General features: G+C 42.2%; 2 protein-coding genes across 2 annotated transcripts in view; both read right to left on the bottom strand.

The window, feature by feature from the left end:
• Positions 1–20: 20 nt before the first annotated feature.
• On the bottom strand, positions 21–10,189 carry MFSD4B (major facilitator superfamily domain containing 4B). Its single transcript, XM_053381689.1, has 4 exons — positions 9,786–10,189; positions 8,148–8,316; positions 7,378–7,494; positions 21–3,462 (listed from the first exon to the last, which is right to left on the bottom strand). The coding sequence occupies exons 1-4, from the start codon at positions 10,116–10,118 to the stop codon at positions 2,246–2,248; spliced, it is 1,836 nt and encodes a 611-aa protein (XP_053237664.1). The 5' UTR covers positions 10,119–10,189; the 3' UTR covers positions 21–2,245.
• A 2,754-nt stretch (positions 10,190–12,943) lies between these two features.
• The window catches only part of SLC16A10 (solute carrier family 16 member 10), a 43,582-nt gene continuing 39,606 nt past the window's right edge, over positions 12,944–16,919 (bottom strand). The window contains exon 6 of the mRNA XM_053381674.1: positions 12,944–16,901. Coding sequence (XP_053237649.1) covers positions 16,666–16,901 — 236 coding nt within the window. The 3' untranslated portion in view covers positions 12,944–16,665. The remainder of the gene's footprint in view (positions 16,902–16,919) is intronic.

Below are 16,919 nucleotides of genomic sequence, written 5' to 3'. Positions count from 1 at the left end.
AAATGGTGGTCAAGGCTCACTTTGGTAAATAAATAATTTTTATTCAAGAAAATATCACACTTCCCAATACCCCTGTAAACACAAGCAATTAACTCCCTAGCTGCATTTACATTACAAAATTACCTTACCAATAGACACACACTTGAGAAAAACTAATAATCATACCCAAATAAGAGCTATAACATTTAAGGCAAATGTAGCATTGATGTGAGTTAAAACAAGTTATCAAAATGTCTATTTCATACAAAACAATCACAAATATACCAGGAATAACATTTGCATTATAGGAAAGGACCCGATTCCTCAAGTAAATACTGAGTTTGGAGTTACAGTATTTACAATACCTAGAACCCCAAGGAAGAGCAAGAATCCTTAATGCGACCTTGTAATACCCAACACCCACAATTCAGCACAAATTCTTGAAAAACATAAACTATTACCATGCTCTTGATTTGATTTTACCCAACAACCGGAAGCGATTTTCATCAATGAAAAGGCTACCACACAACCACATGGCTTCGGCTTCAGAGAAACTCTGAAACTGTAATTCAGCAACAACAGCTTTTCATAGTGCATGGAAAATCTGTTCTTGTTATGGCAATGACCTGCACCATTCAAAATGGGGGCGGGGGGACAATCCCCTGGGCATATTCAATCCTCTATGCATGCCTAAAGTAGTATTTTGGATCCTAGTTCTTACAGGCAACTATAAGCTGGATATACACACTTCAGGCAGTTCCAACGGTTAAGAAATTTACTAATGAGATTCAGTTAATGGAAACAATTAACTCTGGCTTTTACATTTGTAATATTTCTAATTGTGAAACAGTGTACAAATTCAGTCTAATCGCAATTTATTGCATATTAATGCTTAGTTTTTAAAAGACTTCACTTATTCAGCTTTTAATATTAAAAATCATCCCACTGAGGTAGCTTCATTGTCTACAGCCAAAATGCTAGCTTTCCCAAGTTCCAGTCCACAATTCCTCTGTTTCACCATGAACAAACCACATACCACAGAATCTTGCCATTTAATTGTACAGTCATAAATAATGCCATTCCAATTATACAGCAGTTACAAAAGAGCATTTCTTATGTATGGACAGTCTGTACACTAATTAATAAGTTGAGAACTTATGCCTGGATTGGAGTGGGGGAAGAAAGCACAACCTGTGCTCTTCTAGTAGTGCTTGCAATGTTGTGTTCTTTAAACCACATTCTGCATGTTCTAGAAAGAACACCTCTACCAAGTGGCATTATTGAGGGTAAGGATCTGGATGAAGTGCCATTACAGATTACAGCATTTCCCTTCTACAGTAACCTAGCAAATTGCTGTTGCCATGTGCTTTTCAGTAAAATAAAATAAAATGATATGACTTGTAAGTTCTGTTAGTGGAAATAGGATGGCTAGGGCTTACTCATGCATAAAGGGAAATACATGTGCCTGGGTTTTAGCTTGCTCCCAGAGAAAGTACAGGCAACGATCAATTTAGGATTGTCTGAAAGACGCACAATCACCCACATGGCCCTGAACCTAAAGTAGCCCACAAACATAAAGATGTCACGAAAAGGAGTGGGGCGGGAGCAGAACAGGCTTACGCGTGCTCCATTGATGTGCACAGGAGTCCGGAACATAACCTCCACACAAATTAAAAACTGCCTGTACCAATAATGTAAGTACTAAAGAATTGAATATTTTCATAATGTGATTACTTCTGCTTTTCAAAAATCAGATACAACTATTCAAAACCCGCAAAAAAACTTTTTCACTTTTTAAAAAATATATTTGTTATTAGAGTAAATCTTGGCATCAACATCTTAGGAACACAAGCGATAACTATTTACAGAATGAGGACTACCCCTGGTGCCCTCACAAGGTACCTCGTTAAGTATCACACCATGGTTCAAATGAAATGCAACCCCCTTTGGTCAAAGCTTGCTTACAATGTTCAGTATAGAAATCAGATATGAATCAAGACAGTCATGATTATTTTACTACGCTTCCCAGGTGTAAGCTCACCATCTGACTAAAGAACCACTAGAATATGGATTTATGAAAACCTGGCTTTTGTTTTCTTTTTCTACTACCATCACACTCACATAAATGGCTCCACCACATCATCCCTTTTTGGTACCTGCAAACACACATTTATACCAAAAACCAACTTTAACTGGGATTTAACCAAGCTTCTTACCACTTTAATGAAGTGTTTGGTGAACCTCTTGTTCTTAAAGCAAGAGAGGCTTAGTCATTCTTACTAGAATTCTTTTGTTTTGGGGAGCCGACAGTAAGCCGAGGAGAAGAATTAAAAATGTTTCTTGAAGAAGGGTGACCAGAGGTGGCAGGTGTCGATTCCCCTTCGATCTTCTTGGATGTTTCAATGACAGAGTTCCTCATAGTGTCATTCATCTCAATTACTTCAAAGTCTACTTCATTCCATTCTCTGCCGTCGTCGTCGTCATCATCCTCAAGATGAGAATGGGACAATAAGGCTTCCTGGAGCTCACCATCCCCAGCATCCTTCAGTTTAGCATCGAAGGGTGATGTAGCTAATTTATACATCACGGGGAACAGCACTGATGTCATGGCTGCTGCTCCCAACGCAGAATACATGAGCACAGGGACAGCAGGGAAATGTCCTTGAAGGTAGCCAACCACTGCAGGAATACACATTTCCCCCAGAGCTGCACCCATTACAAATAATGCTGCAGATTTCCCATGGATGGTTGTATACTGCTCAATCCAGGAAATGCCGCTAGGGAAGATAGTCGCCATGGATGCTCCATATACTGCAGAGCCAAGCCACAGAGAGACTGGGTATGTACTGAACAGTGCCAGGAATAGGCATGACAGAGTGGAGCCTATGATACTCAGAAGGATCATAGTTCCAGGGTAAGAGCAAGCAGCAAAACAAATTGCCAGTCCTCTGCAAGCTGCAAATGATCCCCAAAAGAGGGAATTCAACCCAGCTGCTTCATGTTCCTTCATGGCAGCGAAGGTTTTTGCATAAGTAAAAATGTAAGAACCGTAAGTGACCTCTGCCCCTACATACCAGAAAAAGAACACAGAGAGGAGACATATGACGGCACGGTGGTATTTAGCAACCTGGTATTTCTGTGTGGAAACCTTTGTCCTGTCGCGGACGGGACTGCTCTTCAAACACAAAACAAGGAAAAACAATGCAACAAACAAAAGATAACTGCCTATAACAACATAAGACCACATAAAGTTCAAGCTTAAATGCAGTTTCAGGACTGGTGTAGCAGCAGGAAAAGAATTCACGGCAGACTGATTGTCAACATTACCACCCAACAGAACCGGAGAACCAACAGCGGAGCCACCGAGCGCCATCTTGGCCAGGATGGGAGCCACAAAAGCACCCAGAGCAAAACTGAAGTGTAAGGCCTGCATATGCGGACCGGCTTCTTCTCCCCATGTGTCCAAGGCAAGAACATTGCCACCTGTGGGGTAAAGAAAATATATAGGGTATAGTTTCCATATTCAGACTGGTTTCTTGGAACTACACATCATCACTCAAGAGCAACCTCACTCCACCTGCTGAGAACTCTGAAGGCTCCCTCATCAACAGGCACAGGTAACTAGAAGGGATTACAGCCAAACGAAAGAAAAGGGGGAGCTGTGGCTAGTTAGCCTGTTTTCAATTCCCAGTGTACTTTCCCAGGGTGGGAACCTCCAGTTGCTGCTTGACTTAAATCCCCATCAGCCACAGTCATTAGGGCCAATATTGAGAGAAGATGAGAACTAGCACCCAGCAGCACCTGAAGAGCCACAAGGAGCCCCCCTACTCACGAGTTGAGGGGGGAAGAAATGATGAAACGCAGATAGACTAGCAGCTCCTCCATCCCAAGTCTTCCTGAAAGCCCTCTTCTCACACTCCCAATCCATATTCAGTTGGGCCCCTGCTGATGGGCCCCGTGCACATTCAACTGTAAACACACAGGGCCTGAACAAATGATTAGGACAATTAGGATAACCCTGCTTCCCCAATCACACATGCAAAGCCCTACAACATACTTTCACTCAGTGATAACAGGTGAGGGGGAGGTTCAGGGGGACGACAACTGTATGCAGGTCATGCCAGTTGGTGAATGAACTCCTCCCCCAATTGATTAAGCACAGAGGAGGAGAGCATAAGAGGTAAGACAGAAAGGAGTTCCTTCAAAATTCTCAACAGGCAGAACCCAGGTTCTCTCAAGTGACAAGCACTATTTGCAATAATATGTTTAGTATCTTAATTAAATGGAATCCATCTGCTCACCAGTATGCAGAATGAGGTCAATTTAACAGAGCATATTCAATGTCAACTATAAAGCTTCACAATTATTTCAATAACTAAGTGAACATTCCCATAAAATTCTAATTCTTCTCGAACGGTTCCTGCTGAAAACACAGTTTTGATAATATTATGAATAAATAGCAGGAGGTGTTCAACGGCCTCTATTCACAGAAAAACAGAAAGTTTCCTCTAGCTTGACAGTGACACTTCAAAGGTCAAAGGTTTGCTTACTGATAAGGATTTATATCCCATACTCTCGTAAAATACCAGGGCGGGCGGTGTACAGCAATATAAAAAAATTAAAATCAATCATTAAAATGACTGCCTTAAGAAATTGTTTAACAAGTGCACAGGCCTACCAGCATAAAAAACAACAACCCTGTTGTCTTGACAGTCTTCTTTCTTCCTTGGCTCCAAGTGCTACTGAGGACTAAACTTCTTTTTCAAAGGAAAGCACTATGTTTGCAACCGAAAGATGCAGATACATTACTAGGCAAGATATCACAGCTGCTTGACCCTCTTACCAGCATTACACCATAGAAACAACCCATCACTGAAGACAAAAAGATTACCTGCCAGAGATGCATTTTATGACCCTCACTGCTCTACCAATATCATTTTCCATTTCTCCTTCAGCGCCTTTTCTTGGCTCCGGAGCCAGCATTGTGGCATTCACTTGCCATCTCCCATTCACTGCTTCCCACTCCTATTTTCACGCTTCCTCTGGAACTGCTGCTCCCTCACTCAGAAATAATTTATCTTTCACAATCCTTTCTTCTCTTAAACCCTCCAGCAACTTGCACTCACCAAAATCTGACTCTCTACCACCAGCATTGACACTGCTGCTGCCCTCTCCTTCAGTGGTCTCTCCTTCTGGCACTCATCTCTTTTCTGTGGCTGCATTAGCACTGACCTTCTCCCTGCTAATCGCAGTGCCTGACCACAACCACACCCATCTCACTGTTTTTCAACCTCCAAAATCCATACTTCTGTATGATACTGTTCTCCATTACCACTCCATTCTGCTTCCCTTTATCACTCCTTGATCCTTCTCAATAATCATTTCAGATCAAAATCCTTGGCTCACCTTCTTCCTATTTGACAATACTCCCATCCATCTCCTTTAATATACATGACAACCAAAATGCTTTTTCTGTGCAGCCTGAGCAGGAGCAGTGAAGGATGTTATAGTTAATTGTTGTAGCTTGTCTTCACTTACCCTACCCCACTGCCCTGCTCGCAGTTGTGAAGAATATTCCTGTCAGTGCTGCCCAAGGTCCCAGCTCACACAAGACCAACGCTGCTTCTTGCTCAAGTTTAAAAGTCTTTATTGAAGTTCAGTCTCATTTCCAGACGCGCAGCGCGCAACGCTACATCTATCCGTCAGACCATAGAAGTCCCATCTGAATCTCCTCCCCCCTGACACCAGCTTAAGATTCTAGCCTTACTCCACCTCTTCCTCTGTTCCTTCTTTCTCTGGGTCCTTCTGCTAGTCGGAGTCTCAGCCCTCCGAGATTCTTCTGACGCTGATTCTCCCGACTCCCCCCCCCCTCTTTCGGGCTTTAGGACCTGGCTCCCAATCCGGGTTTTCTGCTGTCCCGCGCTCCTCCACATTTGAACTTGGCGCGCGCGCGCAGCCTCCCACTTTCCTTCTGACCGTTATACTTGTGTCACTGCTCCCCCTTTCGGGGAGGCTAGCTGGACCTGGCCTTCCCTCCGTCTCCCCACTCCCCGATGGAGGAGAAGCTGGTCCTGACTCACGTGACTCTTCCCCCCCACTGTGCTCTGGTGGGGGAACTGGCCCTACTCCTCCGCTACTCCTTTGGGACTCCCCTCTGGTTCCTTGTTTATGGATCGTCCCCTCTGGGATTCTCCTCGCCCTTACCATAGGCGCCCCCTCCTGGGAATCTTCTGATTCGCTGGAGAAGCTCATGGAATCTCTCGGTCCACTGTCATATTCCCCTACGCTCCCCTCTGATTCCTCTCCTCCGCTCTCTATTTGCTCTCTCCCCTGCTCTTCTGCTCCTGAGCCTCTGACAATTCCTATGTTATGAATGGTCTGTATTAAGAAAAAGAGGTCAGAATAGGCCAATATATATGTGAACTGTCCCTGGATCAAGTGGCTTTTCTTCTTTAAGTTCTCAAAGTATTATTAACCTAGCTCAAGGCTGTCATCTGAACTAGCCAGATGTGTAATTGAGAATCAATCAGTCAGTCCATCATTTGAAAAAAAGACCTTAGAGTAGTCTTGCCCAAAAATGGCAACTAGACATTCTGTTTTGGTGACTGCAATCTTGGTTTAAGAAGCCTTTTGGCTCCTAGCTTATATATCTGAGTTTCTAACACTGCCTCTGCTGTGTTCCTTTGACCTTCACCTTTGAATTAACTACCCCATTCACTGCCTTGGATACTCTCTTGATCTTCAACAGAAACTGTTCTGTCTCCAAGCTCTTTGCTGTCTCATCTGTTTGATCATCACCATAGCTTCTTCAACACTGGGCACACTCCATCTTCCCCCGCATGGTATCTCTTACCCCTTCCATGACCACTAAAGCAGTAGTTTTCTTCAAAGTGAGCATCTCTCTTCACTTTCCTGTTATTTCTGCTTCAGTTCAAGACCGTCTCAATAGTTAACTTGATTGCGCTGCTCTCCGAAAAAACACTTTTGCTCTTCTGATCCCTACACCTCTTCTATCCAGAATCACACACAGTCAATCAACCCTGAAGATTATCAAAGGCACCTTCTGCCATATCAACCTCCCATTGCTCTAAGATTGTCTGCCAATGGCCTTCTCTGATTGCCACCACGAAGGCAGCAACTTTGAGACGGAGGGTTTTCAGGTGTGGTGCTCCAGTTATAAAATGCTCTTCACAAAGAAGCCGGCTTAGCATCAGCATTAGTTGGTTTCCCGGTCTTTTTAAGCTTTGCAGATTTTTATATATTGTACTATATTTCTTTATATTGATATTTTTGATTTAAAAATTGTAAGCCATTTTCAATTAAGAGATTCAACATAATCCTAACTGAATCATTTAAAACAGGATGAATATCATGAAAGAAGTGTTGTGCTTTTATTACCTGTATCAAGGACTCCCATTGCAAACCCAATGACAGACATCATGAATGTTAACAGAAGTGCTTTATTGCACCAGGGGATGACATAAAGACCCAGAGCTGTACCCAGCATAGAAAATCCTATAAGGGAGAAATAATTAAACACACCATTTCATATTGCACTTTTTAAAAGCTACAATTTATAATAATTTCAAATCTAAGTTTATTCTGGAATTTTTTAATTCCAGGAAAATATTTAAATTAGATTTATGTAAAAAAAATAAGACATTAGTCACACAAAATACCCTGTATGCTAGTTTTACATTCAGACATCAAAAGCATGCATGCAGTATAATCTTAAACATGTCTCCTTAGACATATACTTGTCTACTCAGTGCGTGTTTCTCCCAGGTAAGTAGGAATAGTACTAAAGTCTTAAGACTCCAAAAGGTTGATTGCATATTGAAGCACCAATCTAAAAAAAGTTATTAACATGCAAGGAAGCTACCCATAAAGCTGAATTCCATTGAATTCTCACTGCTGAAGAGTCAAGCCATTTTTAAAAAACTGAACGACTTGCTTCAACGGTGCAAAGAAAGTATCAAACAGCCTGGGGAATGGGCTGTGGGAGTGAGAGAAACTTAATCCACTCCATTTCCCCTCAGGTTGTACTGCATGCACAGCCTGTGACATACGTATTTGTGCCCTAACATTTTTGACTATGCAATTGCCCATCCAACGTTCGTGAATCAGGGCAATGATATAAAAATCAGTATTATTCCCTGTGTACTTACCCAAGAGAAGTTGGGCATTCATGCAATCAAAAAGTATACCACCAATCAGAGAACCACCAAAGTACCCCGATGAACGGCCCACAAAAATATAAGAAATTTGACTGACATTTTTGTTCACATTTGCAGCCAGGTCTTCAAATGTGGGCCCTAGGATAGCAATGGCCATACCCTGGAAATAAATAAATAAATATCATTGTGAAGGCAAATCAAACATACTTTCTGTTATTAATAAACTTGGCATAAAAAATAAGTCAGTAGGTGACAACCACTCCCTGCAATCCTAAGCACACTTATCCAGAAGTAAGAGCAACTGATATTAGTGGGATAACGGGAGATTATTACTCGCAATTCAAATTTTTAAAGAAGTATCTTATCCACAGAATACAAATACTTATTCTCCCATTAAATTTTTTTAGGAATAAGATCAAAAGCAGTTTTAAGATCAATTAAATGCTTGTGAAACCATCCCAAACAGCTATATTGTGAACTAACTGTGGTTTCCAGATAATCGTCAAAAGCAGCAAGTACATTGTGATTATTTCAGTGCAAGAGTAGTTTAAGAAAGAAACTACATGCTAGACATATAACCCCACCTTCAGTAGGTTGAACACCATGTCTGAGACAGAAGAATCACCTACCAAGAGCACCTCCATTTTGCTGAGATTGATCTTAAATATATTAATCCATTACCAAGCCCTAACAACAATTTAGCACTTCCACTCTCCCACCTTAACCACAAAAACAGCAGAGCAACATCAGCATATGCATTGGCGACACCTGACTCAAAATCCTCAGAAACCACTAGGTGGTTTCATGCAATAGGCAACAATATCTTCATCCTTTGACCCTACAAATATACTTCTCCTTTTTACATGGATTTTTCTGCTGGTGCTGCTGGTCTGAGCTATTTAATTTATATGGTTAAAAATATATATTGCAAGCTATCTTAAGGCCATCCTGGCAAAAGGCAGGATCTAAACCTAACAAACTGAGGGCTTCTATTTTGAGACTGCAGCTGCACTACACAGGAGTGGATGATTCACCATATTATCCTTTGGCATCCTAGAGCCTTCCAGGTGTTTTGGGCCACAACCACCTGCAAATCTTCGCCTGGCTGCAGTAGATGAGAACTCTAGTCCACATCCCTGGGAAGGCCACGCTAACGTACTGTATTTCAAGTACTTGAGGAGAACAGTGCACTAATAATAATAATAATAATAATAATAATAATAATAATAATAATAATAATAATTCAATTAAAGAAAAGGCGTCTGTTTGTTTCTTGGAGAAGTCCGAGGGAAGATAGGCGCCCCGCAAATCCCTCCATCTTTCAGCTCGCTCGCTCTCTCTCTCTCTCTCTCTCACACACACACACACACACACACACACACACACGTGTACTTGTTTTTACGCATCTACTGGCGGCGACGCCGCATTTCTGCCCGTGTCAAGGACCGGAACGTGCCGAGTCCCGTCCTGACGTTCCTTCGGCTCCTCCGTGGACTGAGGGCCTTCGGCAGGACTACGAGGGAGCCTCGCATGGACAACCAGGGGCGGGGGTGGGGGGGAGAGAGAAGAAACCCTGGAAACTTTGAGTGACACACGCCCACCCACCCCCGAAACGCTGAGTGAGCTCACCAGGCCCAGGAAAGCGGCGCAAAGAGCCGCCGAAGTGCACCATTTCAGCGCCCGCCGCGGAGCCGCCGCCACAGCCGCTTCCCGCTTTGCGGCGCTTTCGCCGCCGCCGCCTCCAGACCGGCTTCTTCGGTCGCCCTCGGCCACCACGACCAGCGGCTGAAGGGCGAGCCGCGCAGCAGAGCCCCCGAGTGGCTCCTCCGAAGACGCCCCTCCTGCCGCTGCCATCGACTCACTCTCTGCCTCGCGGCGGCTTCCTCCTCCTCCTCCGCCTTCATCCTCCTCCTCCAGACGAGCGAAGCGAACCTGCTTCTTCCTCTCGGCAGCGCCCGCCATCCCTACAGCCGGGAGCCGCTACGGCAGCGCCGGGCCACGTGACCTCGCGACGCACACGTGGCTTCCGCATGTTGCGCGGCGAAGGCCGGAGGGCCAGGAGGCACCTCCTGTTAAAAACTACAACTCCCAGAATGCCCCGGGAAGTAGGCCCTGCCGCAAACTGTATGCCCGCTCATTCCTGTTTATTTCCGTGAAGGCCGTTCAAGTGCTCGCATTGGATAACGTCGCTCAAATGTGCTTTACGAGCTTCTCAGTTAGGTCGCCTGCTTTAGAAAAGCGGTTTCCCGCCACAGGTGAAAACGGATGGCCGGGTCGCTACCTGCCCTTTGCTCGTTACTGTAGTATTTTGTAGATCTGGGCTTGCCGGCTGTTGCCGAAGTGCTGCCAAGGGAACGAACATGTTGAAGGGGACAGAGAGAGGAAAAGGCTAAAGGGACCGTTCCGTTGCCGGGAAACTGATTTCTTGTGCATTTGGGGGGTCCTCCGCCTCCCCCCACCCCACCCCCGCTGCCTTTTTACAGGGACGGGAGTGAAAGCTCCCTTTCGCCATAGAAAGAAATTGGTAATTCCTTGTACTGGTATGTAAACTTGAAATTAAAAAAGAAAAAAAGAAGGGGAGAAAGCAATGGAGAAAGCCAAACATTTCCTATGGTTGTGGCTGGGTAACGATGTGACCATCCACTCAAACAGGACTTGATGCTTTTTATAACTCGGATCTTACTGCGTGTGGAAAATGCCGTGTATGGGAGTTGTCTTTAAGTGGTTAAAAAATGTCTTGCCACTGCAAGTTCCCCTTATACAAAAACTCTCTGAAGCAGGCCTTTTCTGTCGTAGCCCCAACCCTCTGCAATACCCTTCCAAAGGAGATTTCGCAATAATGCTCCATCTCCTAAAAACTCGAGTTATTTACTCAGACCTATTTGGAGTCCTGAGTGTTACCCTGTTCAAGAAGTGACTTGCTATTTTAAATGACGGTAACAATGTATTTATTGTATTCTGGATCTTTAAATGTACTGTTTTATTTATCTACTCTTTTTATTATATCGTTTCTGTAGGCTGGTATATATATATTCTCAATAGCTGGGGGCTGGGGCGGAGAGTGGCTTAGGAGAACCCTGTTCATACAGCACCTTGCTAGGAGGTGGGGCTGAGTAGTCTGAATTTCCACCCTGCCCACTGTGACCTCTGCTGATCGACTATGTGGGTATAGATGCCCATTTGCATTTTGACAAGGCAGAAAATTCACCACCCTACTTTTTCAAGGAGGTAACAAAATATATAATACAACTAAATAGTTGGCAATGGGTTTTTAATATTTGAGACAGGGTTATTAAACCTTTGCTGTCACCACACTCCTTAAGCATGGCACATGCACAGAGAAGCACAGCTAAGAGAAAAAGCCTCAGATACATAGGGCTAAGCTATTAAGAAAAGTGAGATAAAGTTGATAGATATTTGTACTTCAGACATAAGCAGTTTTTTTGTTTTATGCAGCTAGAATGTTGGTAATAGGAATATAGCTAGAAGTAAAAGTTGGAAATTTTTATAAATGTTTTCAGATTGGGTCATAACTAAAAAAGGTTTCCTTGAAAACTGTTTATTGTATAAGTGGAGGAGGTAGAACTACAAAAATGTTAAGAATCAAGGTTACTCTTCTAAATAATTATGACTGGGTACTTTGCAAGTCAGTTTATTGCATTCCACTGATAAGGTAAAATGTCAAAAGACGTAGTTACTGATGCTCTCTCTTTCTTGGTACTGCCCTTATCTTGTAAACAAGTACAAGTAACAAATGTACAAGTAACAAATGTATCTAAATGTAAACAAGTACAAGTAACAAATGTATCCATTTAGTTACACAGGATGTACATTCTGTACCATTACTATTTATGACGTCTTTATTTTCAACCGCTGTGGTGCTGCATTCTTGAGATGGAGCAAGGCACAATTATAAACAGTTTATAGAATTCTGCACACTTTTTCATGTCACACAGTATACATTTTAAATCAAAGAAGGGATCCAAGAGCTAATTATTGCAGAGTGCAACATCAGCACATTATAATGAATCTTTTAGAAGATATAGCACAGTAAATTAGAAGTGAGGTCGGCCTTTTTCTGCCTGCTAGTCAGAAGCATGTCCCATTGTGTCCAATGTGATAAAAAAAGGTAAAGGTACCCCTGCCCGTACGGGCCAGTCTTGACAGACTCTAGGGTTGTGCGCCCATCTCACTTAAGAGGCCGGGGGCCAGCGCTGTCCGAAGACACTTCCGGGTCACGTGGCCAGCGTGACAAAGCTGCATCTGGCGAGCCAGCGCAGCACACGGAAACGCCATTTACCGTATTTTTCACTCTATAACACGCACCCGACCATAACACGCACGTAGTTTTTAGAGGAGGAAAATCCGTAGGCATGCCACCCGTAGGCATTTCCTCCATAACACGCACAGACATTTCCCCTTACTTTCTAGGAGGAAAAAAGTGAGTGTTATGGTGCAAAAAATACGGTACCTTCCCGCCTGTAAGTGGTCCCTATTTATCTACTTGCACCTGGGGGTGCTTTCGAACTGCTAGGTTGGCAGGCGCTGGGACCGAGCAACGGGAGCGCACCCCGCCGCGGGGATTCGAACCGCCGACCTTTCGATCGGCAAGCCCTAGGCGCTGAGGCTTTTACCCACAGCGCCACCCGCGTCCCTGTCCAATGTGATACACCCAAGTAAATGTGTGTAGGATTTGCATAGATAAGCCACTTCCTGTGTGTGTGTGTGTGTGTGTGTGTGTAGAAATAACAACATGCCAGTTCAAAAAATGCTTCTTTTTTATGGGATTAACTTATGCTGCAAGAAAACTTAGTATTTTTCTCAGATAGAAAGCTTTGTTCACATAGTAAAAGGTGAACTTTTTTTTACATTCACATGGGTTACACAGCAGTAATGAAAACATCAAAGGCTATGACTCCCACCCCTCCACCAGCAGTAATGGGGCCAAGAGGAGTTTGGGTCCATTTATGAATACTGTAATATTATTTGCACCAAATAAAAGTGTGTTTATTGTAGGGCACATGTGCCACTCCACATTCATGACCAAACTTTCAGATTTTGCATTGTACATAAAAATTGTGTAGAACAAACCTGAGGGGCAATGGAGGGGCTACTGAAGTGCAGGAACAAGTTTTGCAATTTTTAAAGTTACATTGCAACAATCCTATTTCACAACTATCCAGTTTCTAACATTAATAGTCCCTGCCTTAGTCATGTTAAAAGCAAAGCTTGAGAATTATTTAATAAAATCCGTGCTTTTAGAAAAACTTTGGTTAACATTGTAAAGATGAGACAGAACAAGCACAGATTAAACTTTTTAAAAGTACTGTTGCTTGTTCCTTTTCAAGGATTTTGGGTTTCTTTTTTCTGTTTCTTTTAAAATAACCTTCAGTGGATAAACATTTCATCTGGTATCAATCACTTTAAACATATACATGTGATAAATTGACAGATTGACGATAGATTTTTAAATATGGTCATGTGCATTGTTATACATACAGATATTGTATTAGATACCAGTAGTAAAACACTGCATGCTATTTGTAGAATAAAATGTGGTTTTAGTCAAAACAATTTTGTTTTGCTACAGTCTATTTAAATAATCTTTGTGCATGGACACAGAGATGATGTAAATCTCTATATAATTGTGCAGATCTAGACACACTGGAACAAGCTAGTTTATTCGTCTTGCTGCAGTACTTTATTTTGAGCGTTTGTCCTCCACAAAAATCTCCCTTCTTCTATTTGTACTTTGCATAGTCGGGGAAGGCACACTGACATTAGGAGGAGGGGGGGAAATCTCTGGAGACTTGCATACAGTTTTGTACTACTCAACTCCCAGCATGCTTCCTGAGACTTACAAAGGTTTCTTCTTTCAAATCATGAAGGCTAAGGAATATCAGTGGACGTTCAGACAAACTGTTCAAAATAGGGAAGGTTTGCTGTGTTGCAAAGTATTTACCCATCCAATATGCAACTGCAAGTGTCAAAACCACACCTCTTGGAAAGGAAAGAAGAGTTGTTTTGCGATTTGAGAAATGATAGACCCACTTCAGGAAAACAGGAGCATAACAATGACAACATGCAGATGCTCTATAAAGTGCGCAATTCCACACACAGTGCCTAGTATAGAAGCCCCCCCCCACACCTTAATGTGCACAATATTATGCTATTGCCCCCTTGTTCTCTCTTCCCTCTTCTTGCTGCTTCTGGAAGAGAGATTCTCTCAAGAGAGAAATTCCTTCCCCGTGTACATACCTCAGTATCTGAGAAGTAGCAGCAACATCTTGTTAAGTCTTAGCAAGTTTTTAACATGATCAAGCAATATGAAGGCACTTTATCAAGAACACCACCTCTGAGCATACACATACCCCTTCTACAAGCCTCTTAGGTCCTCCCAAGACCTCACATGGATACAGTGAATCTAATCCAATCTCCAAGTCTCCTTGGAAGAAGTAGTTGAGGGCAGTTTCCTATTGTTTCTACTCCATAGTTTTTCCATGATCCCATAGTGAGCAAGGAACACCAATTCTTAGCCCTGATCTTTAAGGAGCTAGAAAGAGAATGAAATTATTTTGGCAGAGTGTCTTTTAGAGACCGTGCAACTAGAGACTGAAGCTCTGTTTCGGATCCAAAGGCTGGTGTTTCTACCCCACTGGGGTATATATTTTGAAAGAAAGCGGGTATATAGACCACAGAAGGTAAATGCAAGGTGTCAGAGGTTTTTGGGACATTCAGAAAGGTACAGCTTGTGGTTTGAAACTTGGAGGAGTAAAGGGTCTTCCCATCCATCTTGATTTCATTACTTTCTTCTCATACCTGTTGTTAAGTACCAAAGAGAAGCAGAATCTTGCCTCCATATATGGGCTATGTTGCTTTGTATATCTCTTGATACTGCAACAGAAGGAATCAGATGCATAGTAGGATTGAAACCAGAATGTTAGTGAAATCTTAAGTATGCCCCTTGATTTGAACTGATCCATCAAAAGAAATCACAAGCAGTATTACTACACTTTGGGTTAAATAATGAAAATAGACAAATCTGATGGAAAACAGTTGCCTCACTACACTATATAATATAGGATGGAATCCAATGGGTGTCACTGCACTAATGAAATGTACCTATCAAATGTGAGGTAGGGAATTTTTTTGGCAACTACCCCTGAATCCCCTCGCCCAAATCTGGCAATTTTTCTTCCCCTTGCATCCTGGCCAGATCTGCTCTGGAGGATACCCCAAGAGAAGATTTTTGAGTGCTGAATTACAAAGAAGGAATTGCCATATACTGTTCCCCATTTGTGGAATGCTCTCCCCAGGGAGGTTCAGCTGGCACCTTCATTACACACCTTTGGGCACCAGGTGAAAACATTCCTCTTCAACCAGGCCTCTGGCTGAATGACATTCAATACCCTTTTAAATGTGTTGTGGAAGGGAGGATTATTGGTTTGTTTCTGTTTATATTTTTATCATGTATTTTGTGTTTTTTATATTGTAATTTTATGTTGTGAACTGCCATCAAGTATAGGGCAGTATACAAATTTAATAAATAAATAAAATAAATTGACCCCCCTACCCATTCTACTGATGGATGGCTTCCAGCAGCAGAGCAAAACCCGTTGGATTTCATTCAGTATATGTGATTTTATAATTACTAGTAACCTATTAAGAAAGATGATGTAAGAACCGTGTTTTTCACGTACACACAAATAATTAGCTTATCATTAGGTCAGCAGTTTAAATTATTTAAGAAATAAAGAGTTATAAGGTTACCATGATGCCACCCACCTTTAAAATACATGAAGCAAATAAATGAAGAAATGCAAGAAGGGTTCCACTGCAGAGTTAAGCAAAAGTTAAATTGTCACTATTGCATTATGAAAATACATTTTCATAGTTTACTGCAATGGCTTCCTGGGGATTAAAAGCTAAGCTGCAGTCTTACACAGCATTAGACATTCTTAAATCCATTGAAATCAGTGGTCTTAGGCATGCCAAAATCTGCATAGAATTTGTTTTTAAGAGGATCTAAAAAGCTATGAATCCACATTGCAAACCCCACAGATCTTTTTAAAGATTAAAAATAGTAGCTTTAAGAACATTAGGATGTTACTAATAATTCCAGATGCATGCCATTCCACCATTAGGTGAATCATGAAGTTGCTGGATGCATTATGAAAGGATTAGTTAGTAGAAGGGGGACATTTCTTGAGTTCCAGAAATGCAGTCATATGTGTTTGTTTTAAATTCTCCTGACACATGCCCTCACTAGCATGTATTCTGATGACAAAAAGCTCCATATAGTATGTGGAAGTGTGTTTTGAGACCATATAAAAATGGGTGAAAGGCATTTTTAGCTATTAACCATTTTGTTTTAACCTTTACTACTTTGATAGCTCTCATTGTGGCTTTGCTTTTGAAGTACAATCATACGGTACATTCAATTCATAAACAGAAAGCTAACCTAGTTCTTATAAAAATAAATTCAATCTGGTAAGAAAAATATCAGCCATTAAATAACGGAATCTGATTCTTTTCTGGGTTTTTCATATGAGTCTGGCTCTGAGGTGCTTTTGATTTCCAGCATTTTCTCCATAGTTTTCCCATCCATAGGACTAGCTTTTTCTCTGGGTTTCTTCTTTTCATGCACCCATGGGATGAAACACAATACAGCTCCTCCGATCATTGGGGGAACTCCTGCTAGGTAGAATGCTACATCGTAAGTACCCAGGTGATCTTTAAGTATTCCTGAGGAAATAGAAAATA

Source organism: Podarcis raffonei, chromosome 3, assembly GCF_027172205.1.
Source record: "Podarcis raffonei isolate rPodRaf1 chromosome 3, rPodRaf1.pri, whole genome shotgun sequence".
NCBI lineage: Eukaryota > Metazoa > Chordata > Lepidosauria > Squamata > Lacertidae > Podarcis > Podarcis raffonei.
Note: the sequence above shows the minus strand (reverse complement) of the source record. Positions and strands in the feature narration are given on the sequence as shown.

Coding starts and splice junctions, on each gene's coding strand:
- MFSD4B (XM_053381689.1), bottom strand. CDS start 10,118: ATGGCGGGCGCTGCCGAGAGGAAGAAGCAGGTTCGCTTCGCTCGTCTG. Junction 7,495..8,147: donor GAATGCCCAACTTCTCTTGG/GTAAGTACACAG, acceptor TCTCCCTTATAG/GATTTTCTATGCTGGGTACA. Junction 3,463..7,377: donor AATGGGAGTCCTTGATACAG/GTAATAAAAGCA, acceptor TTTACCCCACAG/GTGGCAATGTTCTTGCCTTG.